Source organism: Sorex fumeus, unplaced genomic scaffold (assembly GCF_029834395.1).
Source record: "Sorex fumeus unplaced genomic scaffold, SorFum_2.1 ptg000128l, whole genome shotgun sequence".
NCBI lineage: Eukaryota > Metazoa > Chordata > Mammalia > Eulipotyphla > Soricidae > Sorex > Sorex fumeus.
In genome coordinates, this window is record NW_026606185.1 from 59,232,947 (window position 1) to 59,253,808 (window position 20,862).

A 20,862-nucleotide genomic window follows, 5' to 3' on the forward strand; every position below is an offset into this window, starting at 1 on the left:
CAGCAGCTGTCAGCTGTGGAATAGCAGAGTGGCGGTGCTAATTTCCAACCTCAAAGAGCACTTTCAGATAGCTCCAGGGGTTAGGCCATGCTTTGCCTGCAGGCCTGGGCTCGGTCCTGCACCACGTGGTCTCCTGAGCTCAGTCATGAGTGGCCTTGAGTTCTGACCTAGGACTGACCCCTGAACACCACTAGGTGTGACCCCAAACCTTTTTTTTTTTCATAAGAGCCTCCCTAGACTGGTAACTTTCTTTTTTTTAAATTTCTTTTTAAAATTTTATTATTATTTTGGGCTGGAGTGATAGCACAGTGGTAGGGCATTTGCCTTGCGTGCAGCCAGCCCGGCTGAGCTGGGTTCGATTCCTCTGCCCCTCTCGGAGAGTCTGGCAAGCCACCGAGAGTATTCAATATGCCAAACACAGTAACAAGAAGTCTCACAATGGAGACGTTACTGGGCCCATTGAGCAAATTATTATTTTTTGTTTTACTGAATCACTGTGAGATAGTTACAAGCTTTCATGTTTGGGTTACAATCACACAATGATCAAACACCCATCCCTCCACCAGTGTACATTCCCCACCACCAATATCCCTGGTATCCCCCCGCCTTTCTCACCCTCCCACTACCTCCATGGCAGACAATATTCCCCATTCTATTTTTGGGCATTATTGTTTTCAATACAGACACTGAGAGGTTATCATGTTTGGTCTATTATCTACTTTCAGCACACAACTCTCATCCTGACCGATTCCTCCAGCTATCATTTTCTTAGTGATCCCTTCTCTATTCCAGCTGCCTTCTCCCCTCCGCTCATGAGGCAGGCTCCCAGGTATGGGGCAATCTTCGGGCCTATGCTTGTATCTACTGTCCTTGGGTGTCAGCCTCATGTTGTTTTATAATCACAAATGAGTGCAGTCCTTCTATGTCTGTCCCTCTCTTTCTGACTCATTTCACTTAGCATGATACTCTCCATGTCTATCCATTTATAAGCAAACTTCATGACTTCCATCTCTCCTAACAGCTGCATAGTATTCCATTGTGTAGTAGACTGGTAACTTTCTTATCACCTACAAATTATGTCCCTTAGAGATGTACCCAATCTGTGCCCACTGATGGAGAAGCTCCTTTAGCATCATCACATTTCCAGTGGTGGGGTCATGACCCTCCTTACTGTCCAGGAGTGACCACTCTCCTACAGATTGTCATAAGCCCTTCCACCTCCTTCTTTGCTCTCCTCCTTTCAGCCACCTACCCCTCCCGTTTGTCACCTGCCCCTTCCTAGCTCCCACTTTTGGGCAAGAGTTACCTTGGCTCTGATTGTGGCTGCCGAGTTGGGTTGGTTTGGAAAAGTTGTCCTGTATCTAAGTATCTTAAGATGCACCTTCCTGAACACAATCCATCTCATTAAGCATGGATTCATGCCTCGCCCCTGGGGTCTGGTGGATTTTCTGTGTTCCTCTTCTCTAATACTTCCTTTATTATTTTTAAAAAAATTTTTAATTGTTATTAGTGAGATACCATGAGGCACAGTTATAGACTTACAAATTTTTGTGCTTGGGTTTCAATTATACAATGATCAAATACCCATCCCTCCACCAGTGCCCATTTCCCACCACCACGGATCCCAGTATCCCTCCCACCCCTCATCCCACCCTGCCTCTCTGGAAGGGCATTCCCTTTTGTTCTCTCTCTCTCCTTTTGGGTGCTGTGGTTTGCAAAAGAGGCAGTGAGTGGCAATCATGTTTGGTCTATAGTCTACTTTCAGCATGCTTCTTCCATCCTGGGAGGATCCAACACCCTTTATTTGGTGCTCTCTTCTCTATCTGAGCTCCCTTTTCCCCTAGCATGTGTGGCTGGCCTCTAAGCCATGGAGCAAAATTCCTGGTACTAATCTCGGTCACTCCTGAGTATTAGTTTCCCATTTTGTTGCTTTATGTTCCCCAGATGAATGCAGTCTTTCTGTGTCTATCCTGCTCTTTCTGACTCATTTCGCTTAACATGATACTTTCCATGTAGTACCACTTGTATGTAAATTTCATAACTTCATCTTTTCTAACAGCTACATAGTACTCCATTGTGCAAATGTACCAAAGTTTCTTTAACCAGTAGAAGAATGTGTATTCTTTCTTTTTGGGTGACACTTCCTTTATCCTGCCCTAACTATTGCTCACACAAGGCTCCTTAAGTTCTATTAGCAACCTTGCAGGCCTAGATTCCTCTCCACGATACCCCACTTGCAAAGAACCCTACTTAAGTGAACATCAAAGATGTCTTAAAGGAGGATTATACATACTTTCCAAAGATTTTACTAAAGCATTTATTTTTTTAAACAAAAATATACATTGAATCTCAGATTTACAGAATATAGAAATAATTTATTCAAAGCAATTTGCATTTTTTAAATTGTTAATATTGCACCCAACAGTGTAAAGTGTTTTGACACATTTGCATCGCCAACCTTTCCCACAATTTGCACAATGGGACAGAAAGCAGAAGCTGACAATTACACGATCTAACTTAAAAAAACAAAAAACACAATTCTTTTTTATTTACACAATGAAGAAAAGTTGTAAACTTTCAGAAATTTACTTCCATAGACTGAAGAGCCATACATTCTTTTTTATTTATTTATTTTTTTTTTGCAGTGCCAGGGATTTTTGAGTCACACCCTGGGCCCTAAAGAGCTCTCCATCCTTTCATCAGACTAGAAAATGAACTATATACACGGTGTGATTTCCCCTTAGGAATTCCAAGGGACAGATAGCATGAACATTCTCAGCCTACACAGTCGGGGACATGATTGATCTTCACATATGGAAATAAACACATGAAAGACAGCAAGAAAAGCCCTTGGGAAAATGACTTTCATAGCTCTGAGTAGAGAGATCGACTCGACTTACAATGATTTGACTTATAATCGTTGGACTTCATGATGGAATGGAAACCAATATGCATTTCTTAGACACTGTACTGCAAACTTAGGAGTGGGGCATGCTGGTACTCACTCTCAGCTCCATATTGAAATCAATGATACGAGACCTTCAGCTTGACCATGACACGGGCTTAGTGTTTTATGCTCTGTCCAGCTGTAGGCAAATGGAAGTGTTCCGAGCACATTAAAGGTCAGCCAGGCTAGGCTCTAATGTCTAGTTGGCAGGTGTGTTGAATATATTTTCAACTTCTGGTGGGTTTACTGGGGCAGAGGCCCAGGTCAGCTGCAGAAGACCTGTTGTTTCCATAATTAACCTGGAATTTTCTTCAGTTCTAAAAAGACATACTGCTACTGAGATTTAGAAATGCGACTACCTCTTTTGATCTCCAGACACACACGCATTTAAAAAAAAAAGTGAGGTTGCCATTCAAGTCCCTTATAAAATACTTTACATAGAGGCAGGCACAAAGGTCGCTTTTCAAAAGAAAGCTTTGCACAATATTCTGCAATTTATCACTGATATTCTCAGTTTTTTTAAAAAAAACTTTTAAAAGCCCATGCATATTTAAACACATCATTTTTTTTTTCAATGAAAAGAAAAGCTTGATAATGAAAGGAACAGAGTAAACTGTAGGTAAAGTGTATTTTCACCTGGTGAAATGGTATACTCAGGAAATCTGAAGTAATTGCCCTTCGTTGAATTGTGTTATTAAACCAGTAGGAGCTGGGGGAGGAGGGCACTTAGCCCTGTATCAGCTCTGAGCCTGGTGGCCAGAGACAGCCGTGGGGTTAAGGCACCCACTGTCCCGGGTTGAAGGCAGACCTGGGTTGGACCCAAACAGCCTTACTAGGAGTGATCCCTGAGCACAGAGCCAGGAGCAAGCCCTGAGCACAGCCCGGTATGCCTAGAAAACAAAATCAAAAGTTCTGAGGCCATTTAGCGTCCATGAACTTGATGAATAGTCCTGAATCTGAGTGGATACTGCTGAATTTTGTGTCGTTACCATGATAAAAGAAAAAAATCTCTGTCAACAAGTGGCACACAGACCAACAAAGGAAACTCGGGGAAATCTGTGAAGCCTCCAGACAGGAAAACCAATCTCATTGCAATTTTCATAATGCGGTCCCCGTGGAATCTGAAGCAGAAGATGCTTTCAAATTCTTGGACTGAGACGTGGACAGACACGTTCCCTTTGATTCCCAATGAGCGAGGTTCATGCACAGGACTTTCGGAAAGGCAGTCTTGGCTTTGCTACGGCTTCACAGCTCCACCCAAGTAAGTTTGATAGGAAGATTCTGATCTTCATCCTTGGGACAAAATGCAATTACAAAAAAAAAAATGTGTCCTGAGAGTCATTTGTAAAAAAATAGACATTTCCAGGGCGCACACGCGCGCACGCCCGGGGCTCAGCTCTCCGCAGTCCGGCGGTACTCGGCGTTGCCGTCCACGATGATGGCATCCAGCGGGGACCGCTTCTTGCGGATGCTGCGGCCCGAGGAGATGAGGTCGGCGTAGCCGCGCTGGTGCGAGAAGGCGTAGGCCGAGCGCCGCGACGACGCGCCCCTGCGGAACACCGGCCGCCGCTGCTTCCACTGTTCCTCGGCTTTTAAACGCTTGCGGTGCTTTTGGATCTGCAGAAAGAGAGAGAGAGAGAGAGAGAAATGAACACACGGGCTGAGCCCAGCGCAAACTGCACCTTGCCAGGCTGGGGCCCGGGAGAGGGTAGTGGGGTGCTGGGGCATCCTGGAGGCAGGCAGGGGACCACACGGGCCTGGCTTATTTTTGTATCACCACATTCACCAGGCCACAAGAGATTGAGGCCCATTTTCCCGCCAACGGCAATGCATGCTCACAAATCAGCGAGCATTTACAAATGCAGGTTTTTTTTTTTTTTTTGTTACAAATGCAGGTGCAAGAGAAAAGTTCATGGCAGCCCTGCAGCCCGGCTCTGCCTCCTGATGGAAAGTGAATCCATCGGGCCCCCCTCCATGTCCTCCGTATAGCCGTTACCTGGAATGGGCTGACTGATGCCCCGATTGTGAAGGTGACCTAATTTTTTTTTTTTTTTTTTTTTGCTTTTTGGGTCACTCCTGGCTCATGCACTCAGGAATGACTCCTGGCGGTGCTCGGGGGACCATATGAAATGCTGGGAATCGAACCCGGTCAGCTGCGTGCAAGGCAAACGCCCTACCCGCTGTGCTATCACTCCAGCCCTGAAGGTGACCTAATTTTTGATAGAGCACCCAGGGAGGGGAAACCTCTGGTGGGACCTGTCATTTATCTCCCCAGGCCAGGTGGTGGCCATTGTCTGGCCTCCAGATGAGGCTAGTCATGAAGAAAGTAGAGACAAGAGAGGGAGAGAAGCCCAATGACTTAATCCACTGAGCCCAGGGCTAGCGGACTTGGTATAAGAGAAAGGGTTAGGCCATTGATGAACAGCTGAGTCAGTTTTCCATTTCCATGAAGGATTAGGGTCCGGCTCTGAGGGGTGGCGTGTTTCTTGAAATGAACAACAATAGCAGCAAATGCCCCAACTGACCCACATGGATAAATGCTGCTATGATACAGGGGCGTTGGTTATGTAACTCTCCCTTTTGATTTATGTTTGATAATTTTTTTGATTTGTTTTGGGGGCACACCCAGAAGTACCTGGGATCAATCACACCCTACCCTGGGCTCATGCAAAGCATGTGCTACAGCGCTGGCCCCCCACCCCCTCCCTGGTCGAAGAAGTTTGATAGCTTTTGTAATAAACAAACACTGTCCTCCCGTTGTTCATTGATTTGCTCAAGCGGGCCCAGTAACATCTCCATTTTTGAGACTTGTTGTTACTGTGTTTGGTCTATTGAATATATCACAGGTGAGATACTCTTGGTAGCTTGCCAGGCTCTCCGAGAGGGGCAGAGGAATCGAACCCGGCTCGGCTGGGCTGGCTGTGTGCAAGGCAAATGCCCTACCGCTGTGCTATTGCTCCAGCCTTACTTTTGTAATAAAAGTGAGCAAACATAAGTAAGGCAGGCTCAAAGGAATTATTCTACAGGGATAAAGTTCAAGAGAAGTGGCCAGGCAAATGGTTCCCATCACACTTGCCCTCGAGTTTAGACTTGTATGGGAAAGCGGCGTCTGGGAAACAGTTTGATTGCTGCAAGGGTCACACATGCAGAGAGAGGAAGGTCTTTTCCATACCTTATTACTTTCTGATGGCCAGATGGTCATGGACAAGAAGCGGATGGCAATAACAGGCAACAGGCATACTGCGACCGTCAAAATGATGGTCAGCCAAATGTACGGCTGTCTCAGGGCATTGGAAGCTGTGCCTGTGGGAGACAGGGAGAATGAATCACTGGGACCTACCTTCCAGCTGGTCAGGGTGAATATGCTAGAGTGAGTCCCTAGTGTCCAGCCCAAAGCAACCCACTACCACTCAGGCAGAAACACTGTCATCAGATTAAGATGAGGAAGGCACCATCTTCAGGAGACCAGTGGACTACAGCAAATAAATAAGAATGAAAAAGTGTCTGTTCACATGGCACAGGTTAGAAACAGTAAAGCAATCTAATGAATTTCCCCTCAAGAATTATTTTTAAGAAACAGCACTATCCAATCTGCTGGGCTTTTTTGTTTGTTTGTTTTTTTCTTTTTTGCTTTTTCGGGCTTTGGGACTCCAGGTGATGTGCAGGGGTTACTCCCGGTTCTGCACTCAGGAATTATTCTGGCAGGCTTGGGGGATCACATGGGATATTAGGGACCGGAGCTGGTTTGGCTGTGTGTAAGGTAAATGCCCTATCCATTCTGGTGCCACCAATCTGTAGTTTTGAAACCCAAAATACTAAAGACAACTAGCATGATCATCTATGCTATGAGCCTTTAGACAGGCGCTTTCTCTGCCCTGAGTTATCCTCTCTGTCATGGAAGGAAATTGGTGGAGATGGGAAGTCATGTGCCCAGGGTAACAGAACCAGCCACGGTGACACCTGGCTTAAAACCACATCCAGGCCTCAAGAGATAGTACAAGGTGTTTGACTAGCAAATGGACGACGACCCTGATTTCATCCCTGGAACAGCATCCTGAGCTTCACTACGAGTGACCCCTGCGCACAAAGCCAGGAGTAAGTCCTGAGCACCACCAAGTGAGCCCTCTTGCACCCCACCGACTAAGAAAATCACATCCATCTCTCCTGAGCCATGCTTCCCTTTCAGTTCAGCTCCAAGTCAGCGAGAGAAAGTAATTCTCTATAATGGAATCAGGTATGCACAGTACTATGCTGTTTATTTAGGTTTTCAGGTTACTCCCAGCTCTGTGCTGGTACTGGTTGGTGGGGGGTGGCGGGGGGATCCACTTCTTTTGGTATTCTGGGGACCATGTAATGTTTAGGACGAACTGCCACATGCAGGGCATGTTCTTTAATACCCATATTTCTTCAGCCCCAGGCATGACCCAATTTAAAACATCAAACTTATCACAAGTTCTTCTGAATTTAAACTGTAAGCTTAGAAAAACAATGATCTTTCTTTTTTGGTCCTCCTCCCGCTTACTGTGTCTGGTATATCGAACACATCACGGGGAGCTTGCCAGGCTCTGCCGTGCGGGCGAGATACTCTCGGTACCTTGCCGGGCTCTCCGAGAGGGGCAGAGGAATCGAACTCGGGTCGGCCATGTTGGCTGCGTGCGAGGCAAACGCCTGCCTTGCACGCAGCCAACATGGCCGACCCGAGTTTGATTCCTCCGCCCCTCTCGGAGAGCCCGGCAAGCTACCGAGAGTATTCGATATGCCAGACACAGTAACAACAAAGTCTCCAATGGAGACGTTACTGGGCCCGCTCGAGCAAATCGATGATCAACAGGAGGGCCTTTACTTTACTTACTTTACTTTCTTTTTTAAATATGATTTTTTTTATGCGGTAATGTGGATGAATTTTAAAAACACAATCTGTGGGGAATATTCTAAGTAATTAAATTCTAATAAACACACAATCATCAGAAAAGAAAAAAAAATGAGCTTTGATCCCCAAAGCAAAGGGTTACCTTGGCAACTGTCTTTTACAATCCCAGAAGTGGTCATAAAGATCAACAAGAAATCTTTTTTTCATTGTGAATCCAAGCCTTAAAATATGGTTTATAAATTTTAGTTCATGATATCTGTTCTATGTACATATGTGTATACATATTAGTTCAATTTCCTCATAATTTTATTGTAAGGTTGTTCATTTTGTTTTTGTTTTGGTGCTTGGGAGTACTCCTAATTCCATGCTCGGAGATGGCTCCCAACAGTGCTCAGGGGACTGTGAGGTACCAGCAACTTAACCAAGACCTCCTGCATGCAAAACCTGCACACTGCTCCTAGAGATATGTCTCCAGCCTCTTGTAAAGTTCTCATTTTTTTTTTCTTTTTTGGATCACACCCGGAGATGCTCAGGGGTTACTCCTGGCTTTGCACTCAGGAATTAGTAGTCCTGGAGGTGCTTGGGGGACCATATGGGATGCTGGGAATCGAACCCGGGTCGACTGTGTGTAAGGCAAACACCCTACCCACTGTACTATCGCTCCAACCCCCAAGTTTTCATTTGTTTTGTTTTTGTTTTGGGGGCTACACCCAGTAATACTTAGGGCTTACTCCTGGCGCTGCACTCAGAGATCACTCCTGGCAGGTTTGGGGGCCATAAAGGGTGCTAGGTATCAAACCCAGGTCAGCATGTGCAAAGCGAATGCCCTACCTGCTGTACCATCTCTTCGGCCCTTGTAAAGTTATTATTATTTTTTTTTTTGGAATTTTGGGTCACAGCTGGCGATGCACAGGGGTTACTCCTGGCTCTGCACAAAGGAGTTACTCCTGGCGGTGCTCAGGGGACCATATGGGATGCTGGGAATTGAACCCGGGTCGGCTGCGTGCAAGGCAAACGCCCTACCCGCTGTGCTATCTCTCCAGCCCCGTAAAGTTATTTTAATTTGCTTTCTTTTCTTCACATTGCCCTTCCAGCCCGCCACCATGGTTCCATTTCCAGGAAATTAATTTTCACAGGCCATAATTTATACCCTGTGTTTTTACTGACCCAGAAAGTATTTCCCTATCCAAACTATTGATGATTTTCTGTACATTTTCTTTACACTTTGCGAATTTAGCAAATACCAACCTGTAAACTGAAATGCGGATGGAAAAAGAACGTGTATTCCGGCACTATGAAAGTCAAACATGATGCCAAAATAAAGGGCGATGCTTCCAAAAATGGAAAAAGCATTCACGAAAGTCCAATAGGAAGTATCCAAGCCAATCTGTTGGGAAACAAGAAAAACAAAACCTGCAAATCAGAGCCACTCACTTTGGGGTGTGAGCAAGAAATAAAGGGTGCAAAGGTTCAGAGAACAGACTTCGGCGATTCAGGTATGCTTAGCCTCAAATACGGAACAATGAAAACGAAGAGATAGGAACTAAATGCTTGAGTTAAGGGGTGACAGTGATGGTCAGTTTAGCAGGCAGAAACTGGGGTGGGGGACAGCCCTGGGCACTATGCATGATGGTGTCAGTGCAGAGATACAGGTCCCCACACACTGAAAACAGTTCCTGAAAGGCACATACCTGGAAGTTGACTGTGATTATGAGAGCAGAGGCGATGGTGACGGCAAAGGACTGGTAGTCGGACGGGGCCTCTCCATTCTGCCCCACTGTCTGCAGGTAAGCTCCAAAGGGGATGAAGAAGAGGCCCATGGAGGTTAAAACTCCATGCATCAAGCTCACGAAGAACCTCCGATAGTTGAAGAGTAAGTCTTTCTGGCCCACTACATACAGCCCAGGGAAGCGGAGGCTCAGTTTGTCGCTTACATCCTTCAGGGGAAAGCACAAAGTGATTTTCCTGCATCAGCATCAAAGAACTCAGAGTGAGGCGTCACTCTCTCCCCGCCTCCCCCTACGTATCAGGAGGCAAGAACTGGACAAGGTGATAAATCCTGAATAATGTCCTGTCTTCAACCCCCACACCCTAACGCATTGTTTGATTTATTCACTGGGGAGGGGAAGGGGGGAGATATCATTTATTAATTTGCTTTCTTTCCCAAAGCAGAAATATAATCATGTCAAAGAAACACTTGGGAGGATCTTTTCGTTTTGCTCTGTAGAGTTTGGAGGAGGGGTGGTGAAGACACAGTGGTGATTTTTTTTTTCTTTTTTGGTCACACCTGGTGATGCACAGGGGTTACTCCTGGCTCTGCACTCAAGAGTTACTCCTGGCGGTGCTCAGGGGACCATATGGGATGCTGAAAATCAAACCCAGGTCGGCCGTGTGCATGGCAAACGCCCTACCTGCTGTGCTATCTCTCCAGCCCAGTGATTTGGTTTGGGGACCACCCCTGGCCGTGCTCAGGGCTTACTCCTGACTCTGCTCAGAGGTCATTCCTGGCAGGGCTGGGGGAACCAGATGTGCTTCTGGGGGCTGAATCTGGGTGGGCCACATGTAAGGTAAGCTCCCCACCCACTATCTTTTCAGCCCTTCAGAGAGAATGTAGAATTTCTTAATTTCTGGAAAATATTTTCAGCTACAAGCTGATGAGTCAATTCAAACTTAAGTTCATTCCAGCACTTTCTTCAACAACTTGCTATTAAAAAGAATGTGAACTAATTGGGAAACAAGACATATGAAGTTTCAAGAAGTGTGGAAATAACTGACTCTTACAATGAGTGTGTTGTTATTATTGGCATACTATACTGTCAGAAACCTTTCCATGCTTTGTAGTATCTGGAATTAAATTCAGGATCTCATAGATGCAAGGCAAATGAGTGCTTTGCCATGGAGACACAGGCCTGACCCATAATCTATTCCTTTTGGGGGAGGGGTGAGAGGCACACCCAGCTCAAGGGCTGTTTCCATGCTGGTAACGGTGAAGAGCATGTTGACTGGCTCTTTGACTCCTCCTCTGGGTCCCATGCTCAGAAGTTTTAACAAGCAAATGCCAAAGGGAGGATAAGAAACACTTTGGTCAAAGAACTAATCAGTCTGATTTATTTTCTGATCATTCTCTTGGCCGTGTCTTTATGTTTTGTTGGAGAAAGCCACATGAAGTGAATTTGCTATATGCCTAAAGGGGCAGGCTGAAGGGGGGAGGGGAACTGGGGACACTGGTCAAGGGAAGGTCACACTGGTGGTGTTAGAACACTAAATGCTTGAAACAACTGTGTTATGAACAACTTTGTAAATCACGGTGCTTCATTATTATTATATTTTTAAATTTTAGCTTCTTGGGTCACACTCAGTGACGCTCAGGGGTTATTCCTGGCTCTGGGCTCAGGAATCATCCTGGTGGTGCATGGGGGACCATATGGGATGCCGGGGATCGAACCTGGGTCAGCCGCGTGCAAGACAAATGCCCTACCTATTGTACTATCGCTCTGGCCCCAATCATGATGCTTTAATAAAAAAGAAATTAATCGAGAGAATTCGCTCAGTCTCAGAAATGATCGAATTTCTTTTTCTGACTCCTCTGTTACGCCAAGACCAACAGTCAAGCAGGTACAGGGTCACCAGACCACAGAACCTGGGACAAGCTGACTCTGAAGGTAAAAACACACACAGAGGGTACTCTAAGTGACGGCGTGCCTACCTGGTCAAGCAGTCCCATGAGGAGCACGGGCAGGCTGGAGTAAAGCACGTTGTACAGAGTGATGAACCAGTCCTCGTATGCCGTCTGCGGGAGAGACACCATCAGCGATGCATTCCACATCCCTCTCCCCCCCCGACCCTGGCCAGTCAAAGGCTCATCGGTGTTCATCCTACAGGTGGCCTTTGGCGAGGAGTAGGTGGGGGGGTGGGGGGGTAGAGGGGGAGTGGGATGGGGGTGGTATTAGCTCATGAACAAATGTTTCCAATTGTCCCACATGTTTCCTTTCTGTAAATCTTACACGGGTGGCCTTTTCCATTTCAACATTCTGTGACACAGATTAACTGGGTATGAGTGAAGTAGGGAATCACTCTCAGCTGTGCTCAGGGCTTACTCCTGGCTCTGTGCTTAAGGATCACTCCTGGCAGGGCTCAGGGAACCACATGGGATGCGGGTGATCAAACCTGGATCGGCCGTGTGCAAGGCAAGTGCCCTACTCACTGTACCAACATTCTAGCTCCCCGAGAAAGAAACATCGGGAAGGGACAGGCAAGGCGGCACACACAGATCCTGGCGTGCGGGGCCTTCAGAGAAAAGGGGCGCACCCAGCTGCAACACTGCACCCTGTTCTACTGAGACAGGAAGCAGGACCCACCATGCTCCCTACTCGCAGGGCCTGGGTTCATTCATTCCCCGAGAGATGAGTGCCAAGGAGCTTTCGACCAACCCAGGCACTGACTCCGGTTAATGTTTTACTAATGATGGATTTTGCTGTATCACCCTTGTAACAGACATGCCACCCTAACTCCCATTTCAACAGTGAAAATCCCGGTAAACAGAAAAAAAAAATGATAATGATATGCTATGATAATGCTATGTGCACCAATAATTTATACAATTTATACAATCCCTTTAAAACTTGGCACAAAACAATTTTTTACTTTCCACGTGGAACAATCTGTTACTGGTAGTCTGACCTGAGGTGAAAACAAAGACACATAAACAAAACCCAACCGACCAGGAACAAATTCCACCTTTGTTTTCAATAGGGGTCATGGCAGTGGAACTCAGCTCTCTGGACCACGCCGACAATGTGGGCTGGAGCATGGCCCTGCTGGAGAGAGGCCTGATTGGGCCAGCACTCAGAGGTGCGGCCCAGACCTGGGGGTGGGTGTCCAGGCGGCTGCGGGGAGCAAACCCCGGCTCTCAAGTATTCTAGGCACCTGACCTACTATCTCAACATGGAACCCCCAAATTTCACTTTCTCTTTTTGGCTTCTGGGGTCCTACCCAGTACAGGTCAGGAGTGACCCCTGGTGCTGCTGGGAATCAAACAAGGTCAAAGTGGCCATGTGCAAGGTGGGAAGCTGACCTCTTTTTTGGGGGGGTCACACCCGGTGATGCACAGGGGTTGCTCCTGGCTCATGCACTCAGGAATTACTCCTGGCGGTGCTCAGGGGACCATATGGGATGCTGGGAATCGAACCCGGGTCGGCCGTGTGCAAGGTAAACGCCCTACCCGCTGTGCTATCACTCTGGCCCTGAAGTTGACCTCTTGAGCTTTCTCTCCTACCCTGAAATTCTCCCTTTCCAAACGCAACATAAAATTTCTGAGGGGTGGGCATGCCAGGGATCAAGCCTGGGGCCTTCTGTTTGGGAGACATACACTCTACGACTGAGCTACAACCCTGATACCCTGAAAGTTGTGCTTGCTTGTACTTCTGGGGTCACACCATGGATTGAAGCTCAGGGGTCACTCCTGGTGGTGCTCCAGGAACCATTGGAATTGAACCTGGGCCTCTGCATGCAAAGCACATGCCCCAGGCCCTTGAGCTGCTTCCCCTGACTCTAACATGTCTATATCATGATATTTGCTTTGGGGGTCACACTGAGCACTGCTCAGGACCTACTCCTGTCTCTCCGCTCAGAGGTGGCTTCTGGCTGTAGGTGGGAGTTCATGGTGTGTGTGTGTGTTTGGGGGGAGGGGTGCCAGGGATTGAACCCGGAGTTTCCTGCACACACAGCATGAACTCAATCTCTCTGCTCTCTATTAATTTTTGAAGTGAAATAGTTTTGTGTAGAGAAATGTGAGGGAAGGGAGAGATGTTCTAGAGAGAACACAGGCTTCTTCAGAGGGAAGAAATGAGTCTTTATTTATTGATTTATTTTGGCTTTGTCTTTTTGGGCCACACCCGGAGATGCTCAGGGGTGTGGCTCTGTACTCAGGAATTACTTCTGGTGGTGCTCGGGGGACCATCTGGGAAGTCAGGGATTGAACCTGGGTCAACCATGTGCAAGGCAAATGCCCAACTGCTGTACTATCACTCCGGCCTCCCATGTCTCAGATCTGAACAAAATATTTTTAAGGGACCAGACAATGGCTGTGAAGAGAAGTCTGCTAACTGTGCCTATCGAGAGAGCCTGAACTATAAATAGGGAGCAAGGGGCGTGGGGGCACCCTTGTGCACGTCTCCCCCGCCCCAGCTCCTCAAGTTTTCTCTGTGCCCCAGAAGAGTCGCTACTCATCCAAGAAGAATGGGCTTAGTGGCCATGCCGCCTACCTGCGCCGAGTAGCCATTGAAGAAGGAGTACCAGAAGTGCACGAGGGTGAAGGCAAAGTTCTTATAGAAGAAGTAGCGGAGGAACTTGCACATCCGGATGTAGGACCAGCGCCCGTGCACCAGCAGCAGCCTCTGCAGGTAGCGAAACTGGGCGAAGGAGTAGTCGCTCGACATGACGGCCTGCATGCCCTCCTGCCCGCTGATCCCGACCCCAATGTGGGCAGCTGTGGATGAAGGAGAAGACACTGAGACTCTTTTTTTTAAAAAAAAAAATACATACACAACTTTTAATTTTATTGATTGATTTTGGCATTTTTGGGTTATATCTGGGGATATTCAGAGGTTACTCCTGGCTCTGCACTCTGGAATTACTCCTGGCTGTGCAAGGAGGGACCCTATGGGATGCTGGGGATCGAACTTGGGTCGGTTGTGGGCAAAGCAAATGACCAAACCGCTGTACTATCACTCCGGCCCAACACTTTGAAGGCCATCAGCAAGATGATGAGTGTGTTTCCCTAACCAACCACCATCACCACCACCAACAGGAGAGAGACATCCACGGGCTGATTGCTACGAGTGATGGCGCTCACCAGCCCCCCTGCAGGGAGCCCCAAGCCAGAGAGGTGCAGGTTGCTAGACTGCACGTGGCTGGGCCTCCGTAAACGTCTGTAAAGGCTCTCAGGTGGGTGGTGGATTCCAAGTGGATGATCTGCCAGCTCCTAACCTCTCCCTCCCACCCACAGGGTGAGTCCTGGGCACCCATGTGTACTCTGTGTCCCAGCCTTCCCGGACAGAGCTGAGTCAGCCACAGGCCGCTCTGTGATCTGGGCTGATAGCATGCACTGGCTCTGCCCCTCTGCCCATGTTCTGATGGCAAGCCTGGTCGTGCGGCTTCTGTGCAGATTGTTCTCTTTGTGAATCAGCCCCTGCTGTCTGCCCCCACTTGGAAGCCTTTGGGAACTGGATCCAAGTGCCTCTTCTTTGGGCATCTCTGCAGAGGGGCTCCCAGCTCTTCTCATGATGCCTGGAAGCTGACGGACCATGGCAAAGTCTTATGGGATGGGAAGTTCTTTTTTTCTTTTCTTTTCTTTCTTTCTTTCTTTTTTTTGGTCACACCTAGCAATGCACAGAGGTTACTCCTGGCTCAGCACTCAGGAATGACTCCTGGCGGTGCTCAGGGGACCATATGGGATGCTGGGAATCGAACCTGGTTGGCCGCGTGCAAGGTAAACGCCCTACCCACTGTGCTATCACTCCAGCCCCTAGGATGGGAAGTTCTTCTGCAGCCCCTCCAAGGCAGAAGCTCCGCTGGGCCTGGGTGTTAGAGACTCAGCCTAGAACCTAATTCTTTATTCCTGCCTGGGTGCGCCCAGTGACCAGTCCCCTGGACTAAGACTGCTGCTTCCTGAACTCACACCAATGTACGGACGACCTGAGCAGCCAGTCCTGCTCCTAGTGTTTGTCTTTTTTTTGGGTCACACCCGGCAGTGCTCAGGGGTTACTTCTGGTGGTGCTCAAGGGACCATATGGGATGCTGGGATTCGAAACCGGGTCGGCTGTGTGCAAGGAAAACGCCTTACCCGCTGTGCTATCACTCCAGCCCCCCTGCTCCTGGTGTTTGGAGTTTGAATCTGGCTATGTTTGTGGATACAATTTTAATATGTCAACTTAATTTTACACCCCCCCCCTTTTGGGCTACACGCAACTCAGGTTTAAACTCAGTTGTAAACTCAGGTTTACAACTCAGGGACCACTCCTGGTGAGGCTTAAGGGGCCGTGTGGGGTGTGTTGGGATTGACCATGGGTCGGTTATGTGCAAGGCATGTGTCCTACCCACTGTACTCTCTCTCTCTCTGGCCCCTAACATGTAAACTCTGGAGGTGTGGGTGAGTAGATTCTTCCTTAGGGACCCTGGCACCCTGAATGTCTAGAGATGAGAGACGGTTGCTGGGTTTCTGGGCAGCAACTGGTCCTGTGACAGCCTCTTGCCCAGGACTGGTCTCATGGGCTAGAGGAGAAAGCTTTGCATCTTTTCAGTATAAATTGATCATATTTGAAGACCTTAAGCCGGAATTAATTGTTCTCAAACACTTGTAATTGAAAGACTTTTAACTAAGATGCCATTCAATTTTCAAAGACTGTGCTGTTGGAGAGGGTGGTGGGGCTAGAACCCAGGGCCTCACTTGTGTAAGACAGGGACTAGATGACTAAGATTCATCCTAGTCTGCACAAAGATTCAGTTATGGCTGCTAAGACTTTAAGATACTGAATTTGGGGGCCAGGGAGACAGCAAAATGGGCCGGAGTGCTTGCTTTGCATCCAGGGGGACCCAGGATCAAGTCCTGGTACCACAGGGTCCCCCAAGTACCACAAGAAGTAACTCCTGAACCCCTGGAGTAGCCATAAATATAGCTGAATATGGCCCAAAAACTAAAGAAAAAAGATACTTTGTGTGTGCGTGCGTGCGTGCGTGCGTGCATGCGTGTGTGCGTGCGTGTGCGCGCGCGCGTGTGTGTGTGTGTAGGAGGTAGGGTACAATATGGACAAAAATGAGAGGAAGCACAACTTTGTGTTTCTGGACCACACCCACAGCCTCAGGGTTCACTCCTGGCTCTGTGCTCAGGCGTCACTCCTGGCCATGTTTGGGGAGCAAGATGCTATGCGGGGGATTGAACCCCATGCAAGGCAAATGCCTTTACCCCTGTACCTTCTCTCCAGCACAATTTTACCCATTCTTTCATTAGTCCTCAGCAACACATTTTCTCTGAAAGAATTAGGAACTTCATTTATAACTTAGGAATCACGAAGTCCGAGAGCAACTTCAGGAAAAATACGAAGCCAACCGCAGCCCATGACTGTCTAGGCCCCAAGATCTCCCAATTCACCCCACTTAGTGGGGTTTCCATGCAAATGAAAGCAGCTTCCAAACTCCTGCCCTGGTTGCAGAGCACAAGACCTGGCAAATCCCAAGCATAAGGCAGTGACCTGTCCCAATCTATGTTTCCCATCGCACCTTAGAGCTCTGAAAAACAGATGCAATGGTGCCATATTCAATACTGACGAGCCTCTGTCAAAACATCCACATTGCTCTGAGGACCAACAATGTCTCTGAACTCTTTTCTCAAAGCCCCGTCTTCTTTCTTTCCTCAATAGGCACAGAGGGAGATGCTGAGAATCTGTGGATGCTGTGGAATAACCCCCGAACCCCAGATCAGGCTCTGACATCCAGCACCCCCTTTCTGAGCAGATCTGGGGCATTAGGGCCAATACACACAGCCCAGCCCACAGGCAGTCAGGCCACTGAACAGGTGTGCTGAAACGGCCACGCGCCCCCAGACCCCCGCTCCAAGCCTGGGTTTCCTGCATCAGTGCAGTTCCAAATGCCTAAAGAGCAGCTAGGTCCTTCCTTACCCCTTAGCAAGCCCTCCTGCCTCCTTCTCACCTCTCAGGCTGCTTACTCACTCTCAGGGTCTTAGACCAAGGATGACGCATACCCCAAACCTCAGAGGCATCTTCAGGCCTGCGAGGAAGCCAGGGTGGCCCTGTGAGTCCTAGAAACCTGGGCAGGACCAGCACAGACTTAGCAGCTGCAGCGCTAGCCTCCTCAGCTCCGTGTCCTTCAGCCGCACCATGTCTGTGCCCTGGCACCCGTCCTGGGTATCTGGCCATGGCCCAGCAGCCCAGCGGTCCCCAAGCTCTCTCCAGCTGGGGTCTGGAGGTCGGTGAGTGCTATTTTAGACTGCCCTGCCAAACGTGGAAAGTTACCAGGTGATCAGCTTTTTGTGGGCATTTAAATTTCATTCTTTTTCATAATCCACGAATTCTGTGCATTGAGGCAATCAAGAGAGATGATGCCTTTGATAGAGCTCGAATTAAAACCTCTAATTTCTGGGGCCAGGGAGACAGAACATGAGTGAAGGTACTTGCCTTGCAAGCAGGTCATGCTGGTTCCAATTCCTGGAACTCCTGGACACCACCAGGAGTGACCCTGAGCCCATAGCCCTGAGCATTGCTGGGTGTGGCCCTAAACCTAAACCCTCAAAAAAAAAGCCTCAAAACACAAACAAAAAAACAAAAACCCAAAATCCAAACCTTCTAACTTCCAAGAAGACAGCAGAGTTTCACTGACTTGGGTCCCAAATAGATATTTCCTAAGCTATATCCCTAAAAGGTACCTACCATGCCATGGAGCTGAACAAAATACTACAAACAATTTAGGAAAAAACAATCTCAATCAGGTTATTTTTGTTGACTTCTTGCCATTCTCTGTGCCCAGAGAAATAAATACCCATTTTGCAAGTTCAGGTCACCTGATCAGATGGCAAATCCCAAAAAGTAACCCCCTTTCCCCCCGCAACATCTAGAAGTCCACCTCAAAACAGAACAACAACAGGCTTACTCTTCAAGCCCCTATTCTCCCTCGAACACATAATTTGCTTGCTTGGCTCTATGTCTCTCTTTGCTTGCTTGCTCTATCAAGTTCATGTTCTCTCTTGAACACATATTCCTTTCTTCTCCCCACGCTCACGTCTAAGTTCCAGTCAATAAAAACTATCTTGCTTTATTAAAAAAAATTAAAAAAAGAACAACAATAGTGTGTACGTAAGAGGAGAGAGATTAAAAGGCTAAATACATGATTAGGATGTGTGAGATCTGATGGGTTTGATCCCCAAACCAATGACATGGTCTCCCAAGCATGGCTGGGGAGAGATCTCCCTGAGAACCGAGCCAGGTTACCCTTGAGCACCGCGGGTTGTGGCCCCCAAACCAATTAAACAAGGAAAAATCCATGTTTCTTTCCCTTTGGGTACGGCTAGGTTAATGGGACACAAAAGGAAATTTACTAGAGCTGGCTACAGAAAGAAAACAGGTTGAACCGTGAGCCAGAGGTGCAAACAGGCAAAAGCAGTGAGAACAAACCAGAGTGGCAACAGACGCAGATCAGAGGAGAAGACACTTATCACACAGCAGACTCGTGTTGAAGAAGATAAAGTTGGAATATTCTTAGCAGGTATCAAGGAGGAGGAGATGAGGAGGAGGAGGAGGAAGAGACTCTAAGAAAAGAAAGACACGCAGGAGTTACCAAAGGGGCCAAATTAAAGCTTAGTCATATACAATGCCTGGAAGTCACCCACTGCCACAGACCAGTGTGGGCATGTGGAGTCGAGCAATGGTTATCCAGAAGCTAGACGTGACATCGGATAACGTTTCCATTTTTTCAGGGAGAAAACTGAGGCGTGCACCTGAGCTCCTGGTGACCTAATGGTTGGCAGTAGGATGGGGACAAGTACTCAGGTTGCATGCGTTTGGGCCTTTTCAGCACGATAAACTTTCTTATGGGAAGTGACTCGGGGACACATAGCAAGGACCAAGACAAGGGCTTGGCTCCTGGTGCTTTAGTACCAGTGTACTGCATTTCTGCATGAGGCACCTCAATCCTTTCAGTTCATGGGTCCTGAGTGAGAGTCCTCCAGCCAGCAGTGCAGAGGCCCTGGGGGGAAGCTCTGCTCTGCTACCTGATGTGTTACTCTGACCTCATATGTGAGCACCTCCCCCCATGCTCACGGCCCATCAGATCTATGGAGGCAAGAGGCAAGCACTAGACATAGGTGTTTAGGTGAGGAGGAATAATATTCTCAAATACTGGAGGGAATCCATCCATTTATGTCAAGCTTAGCAAAACGTTTTCTCAACAGTTAAACAAGGCCTGGGGTGAAGGCCCAAAGGGCCAGAGTGTGAGCTTTGCTTGTAGGAACCTGACTCCATTCCCAGGCACCCATGTCCTGAGCACTGCCAGGAAGAGCCTCCAAGCCAGCACCACCCGGTACGCACCCCACCACCCGAACAAAACCCTGAACCAATCCCTAAACCCCAAACATCTATTAAATAGTAGGAATTCGCTAAATCCAAAAGAAATATGGGAGGAGAAATTGCTGGAGAGAAAGAGAAAGAAAAGCCCAAGTGTGTAAAATGATGGAACTAGACAGGGATCGATTCACCCGTCCGGAACAAGCTTCCCTGGGGCACCCACTCTCCTGGGCCGAGGAGCGGGTCCTGGGGGCACTGTGAGTGTCCTATAAGTGGTCCCCAGGGCTTTCCCCTGGCTGAGTGCACAGGTAAAGTCTGAACTTTAGGAAAACCCTATCACTGTATCACTGTCCTCCTGTTGTTCATTGATTTACTCAAGCAGCCACCAGTAACGTCTCCATGCATGCGAGTCCTGAGATTTTTAGGAGCCTCTCCTTACGTGTCTTTCCCAACGCTGCCATATTGGAGGCTATTTCAGGCTCAGAATTTATTGAAAAATGAATTTTTCATTGGAAAATGAGCTTTTCATTGGAAAACGCGAAGCAATGAATAGTGGGGTGAGGGACCCCCCAGCCCCAGCCACTGCGATTTCCTGTGTCCCTCCACGTGCACTAACTCACTTTTGATCATGTTGACGTCGTTGGCGCCATCGCCGATGGCCAGCGTGATGGCCTTCTTGTAGCGCTTCACCAGGTCCACCACCATGGCCTTCTGCTTGGGCGTGACGCGGCAGCAGATGACGGCGCTGCACTCACAGGCCAGGTCCACAAAGTTACGTTGACACTGCTCCTTCCGCAGCTCCAGACGCCGCTTGCTCTGCGTCCGCATGCGCCGCTCCTCCTCCGTCCTTGGGAACTTCAACTTCAGGATCTTACTCCTCTTCGTCTTCTTCTCCTGCAGAATCTCATTCTGTAAAATTAGAGAGAGAGAGAGAGAGAGAGAGAGAGAGAGAGAGAGAGAGAGAGAGATGCTTA

At 48.1% G+C, this 20,862-nt stretch overlaps 1 protein-coding gene across 1 annotated transcript in view; it reads right to left on the reverse strand.

The window, feature by feature from the left end:
* Positions 1-2,303: 2,303 nt before the first annotated feature.
* Positions 2,304-20,862, reverse strand: part of ATP8B1 (ATPase phospholipid transporting 8B1) — a 116,444-nt gene continuing 97,885 nt past the window's right edge. Inside the window, exons 22-28 of the mRNA XM_056138100.1 lie at positions 20,509-20,797; positions 14,081-14,304; positions 11,524-11,607; positions 9,509-9,754; positions 9,066-9,204; positions 6,120-6,250; positions 2,304-4,564 (exon numbers count right to left, since the gene is read on the reverse strand). Coding sequence (XP_055994075.1) covers positions 4,340-4,564; positions 6,120-6,250; positions 9,066-9,204; positions 9,509-9,754; positions 11,524-11,607; positions 14,081-14,304; positions 20,509-20,797 — 1,338 coding nt within the window. The 3' untranslated portion in view covers positions 2,304-4,339. The remainder of the gene's footprint in view (positions 4,565-6,119; positions 6,251-9,065; positions 9,205-9,508; positions 9,755-11,523; positions 11,608-14,080; positions 14,305-20,508; positions 20,798-20,862) is intronic.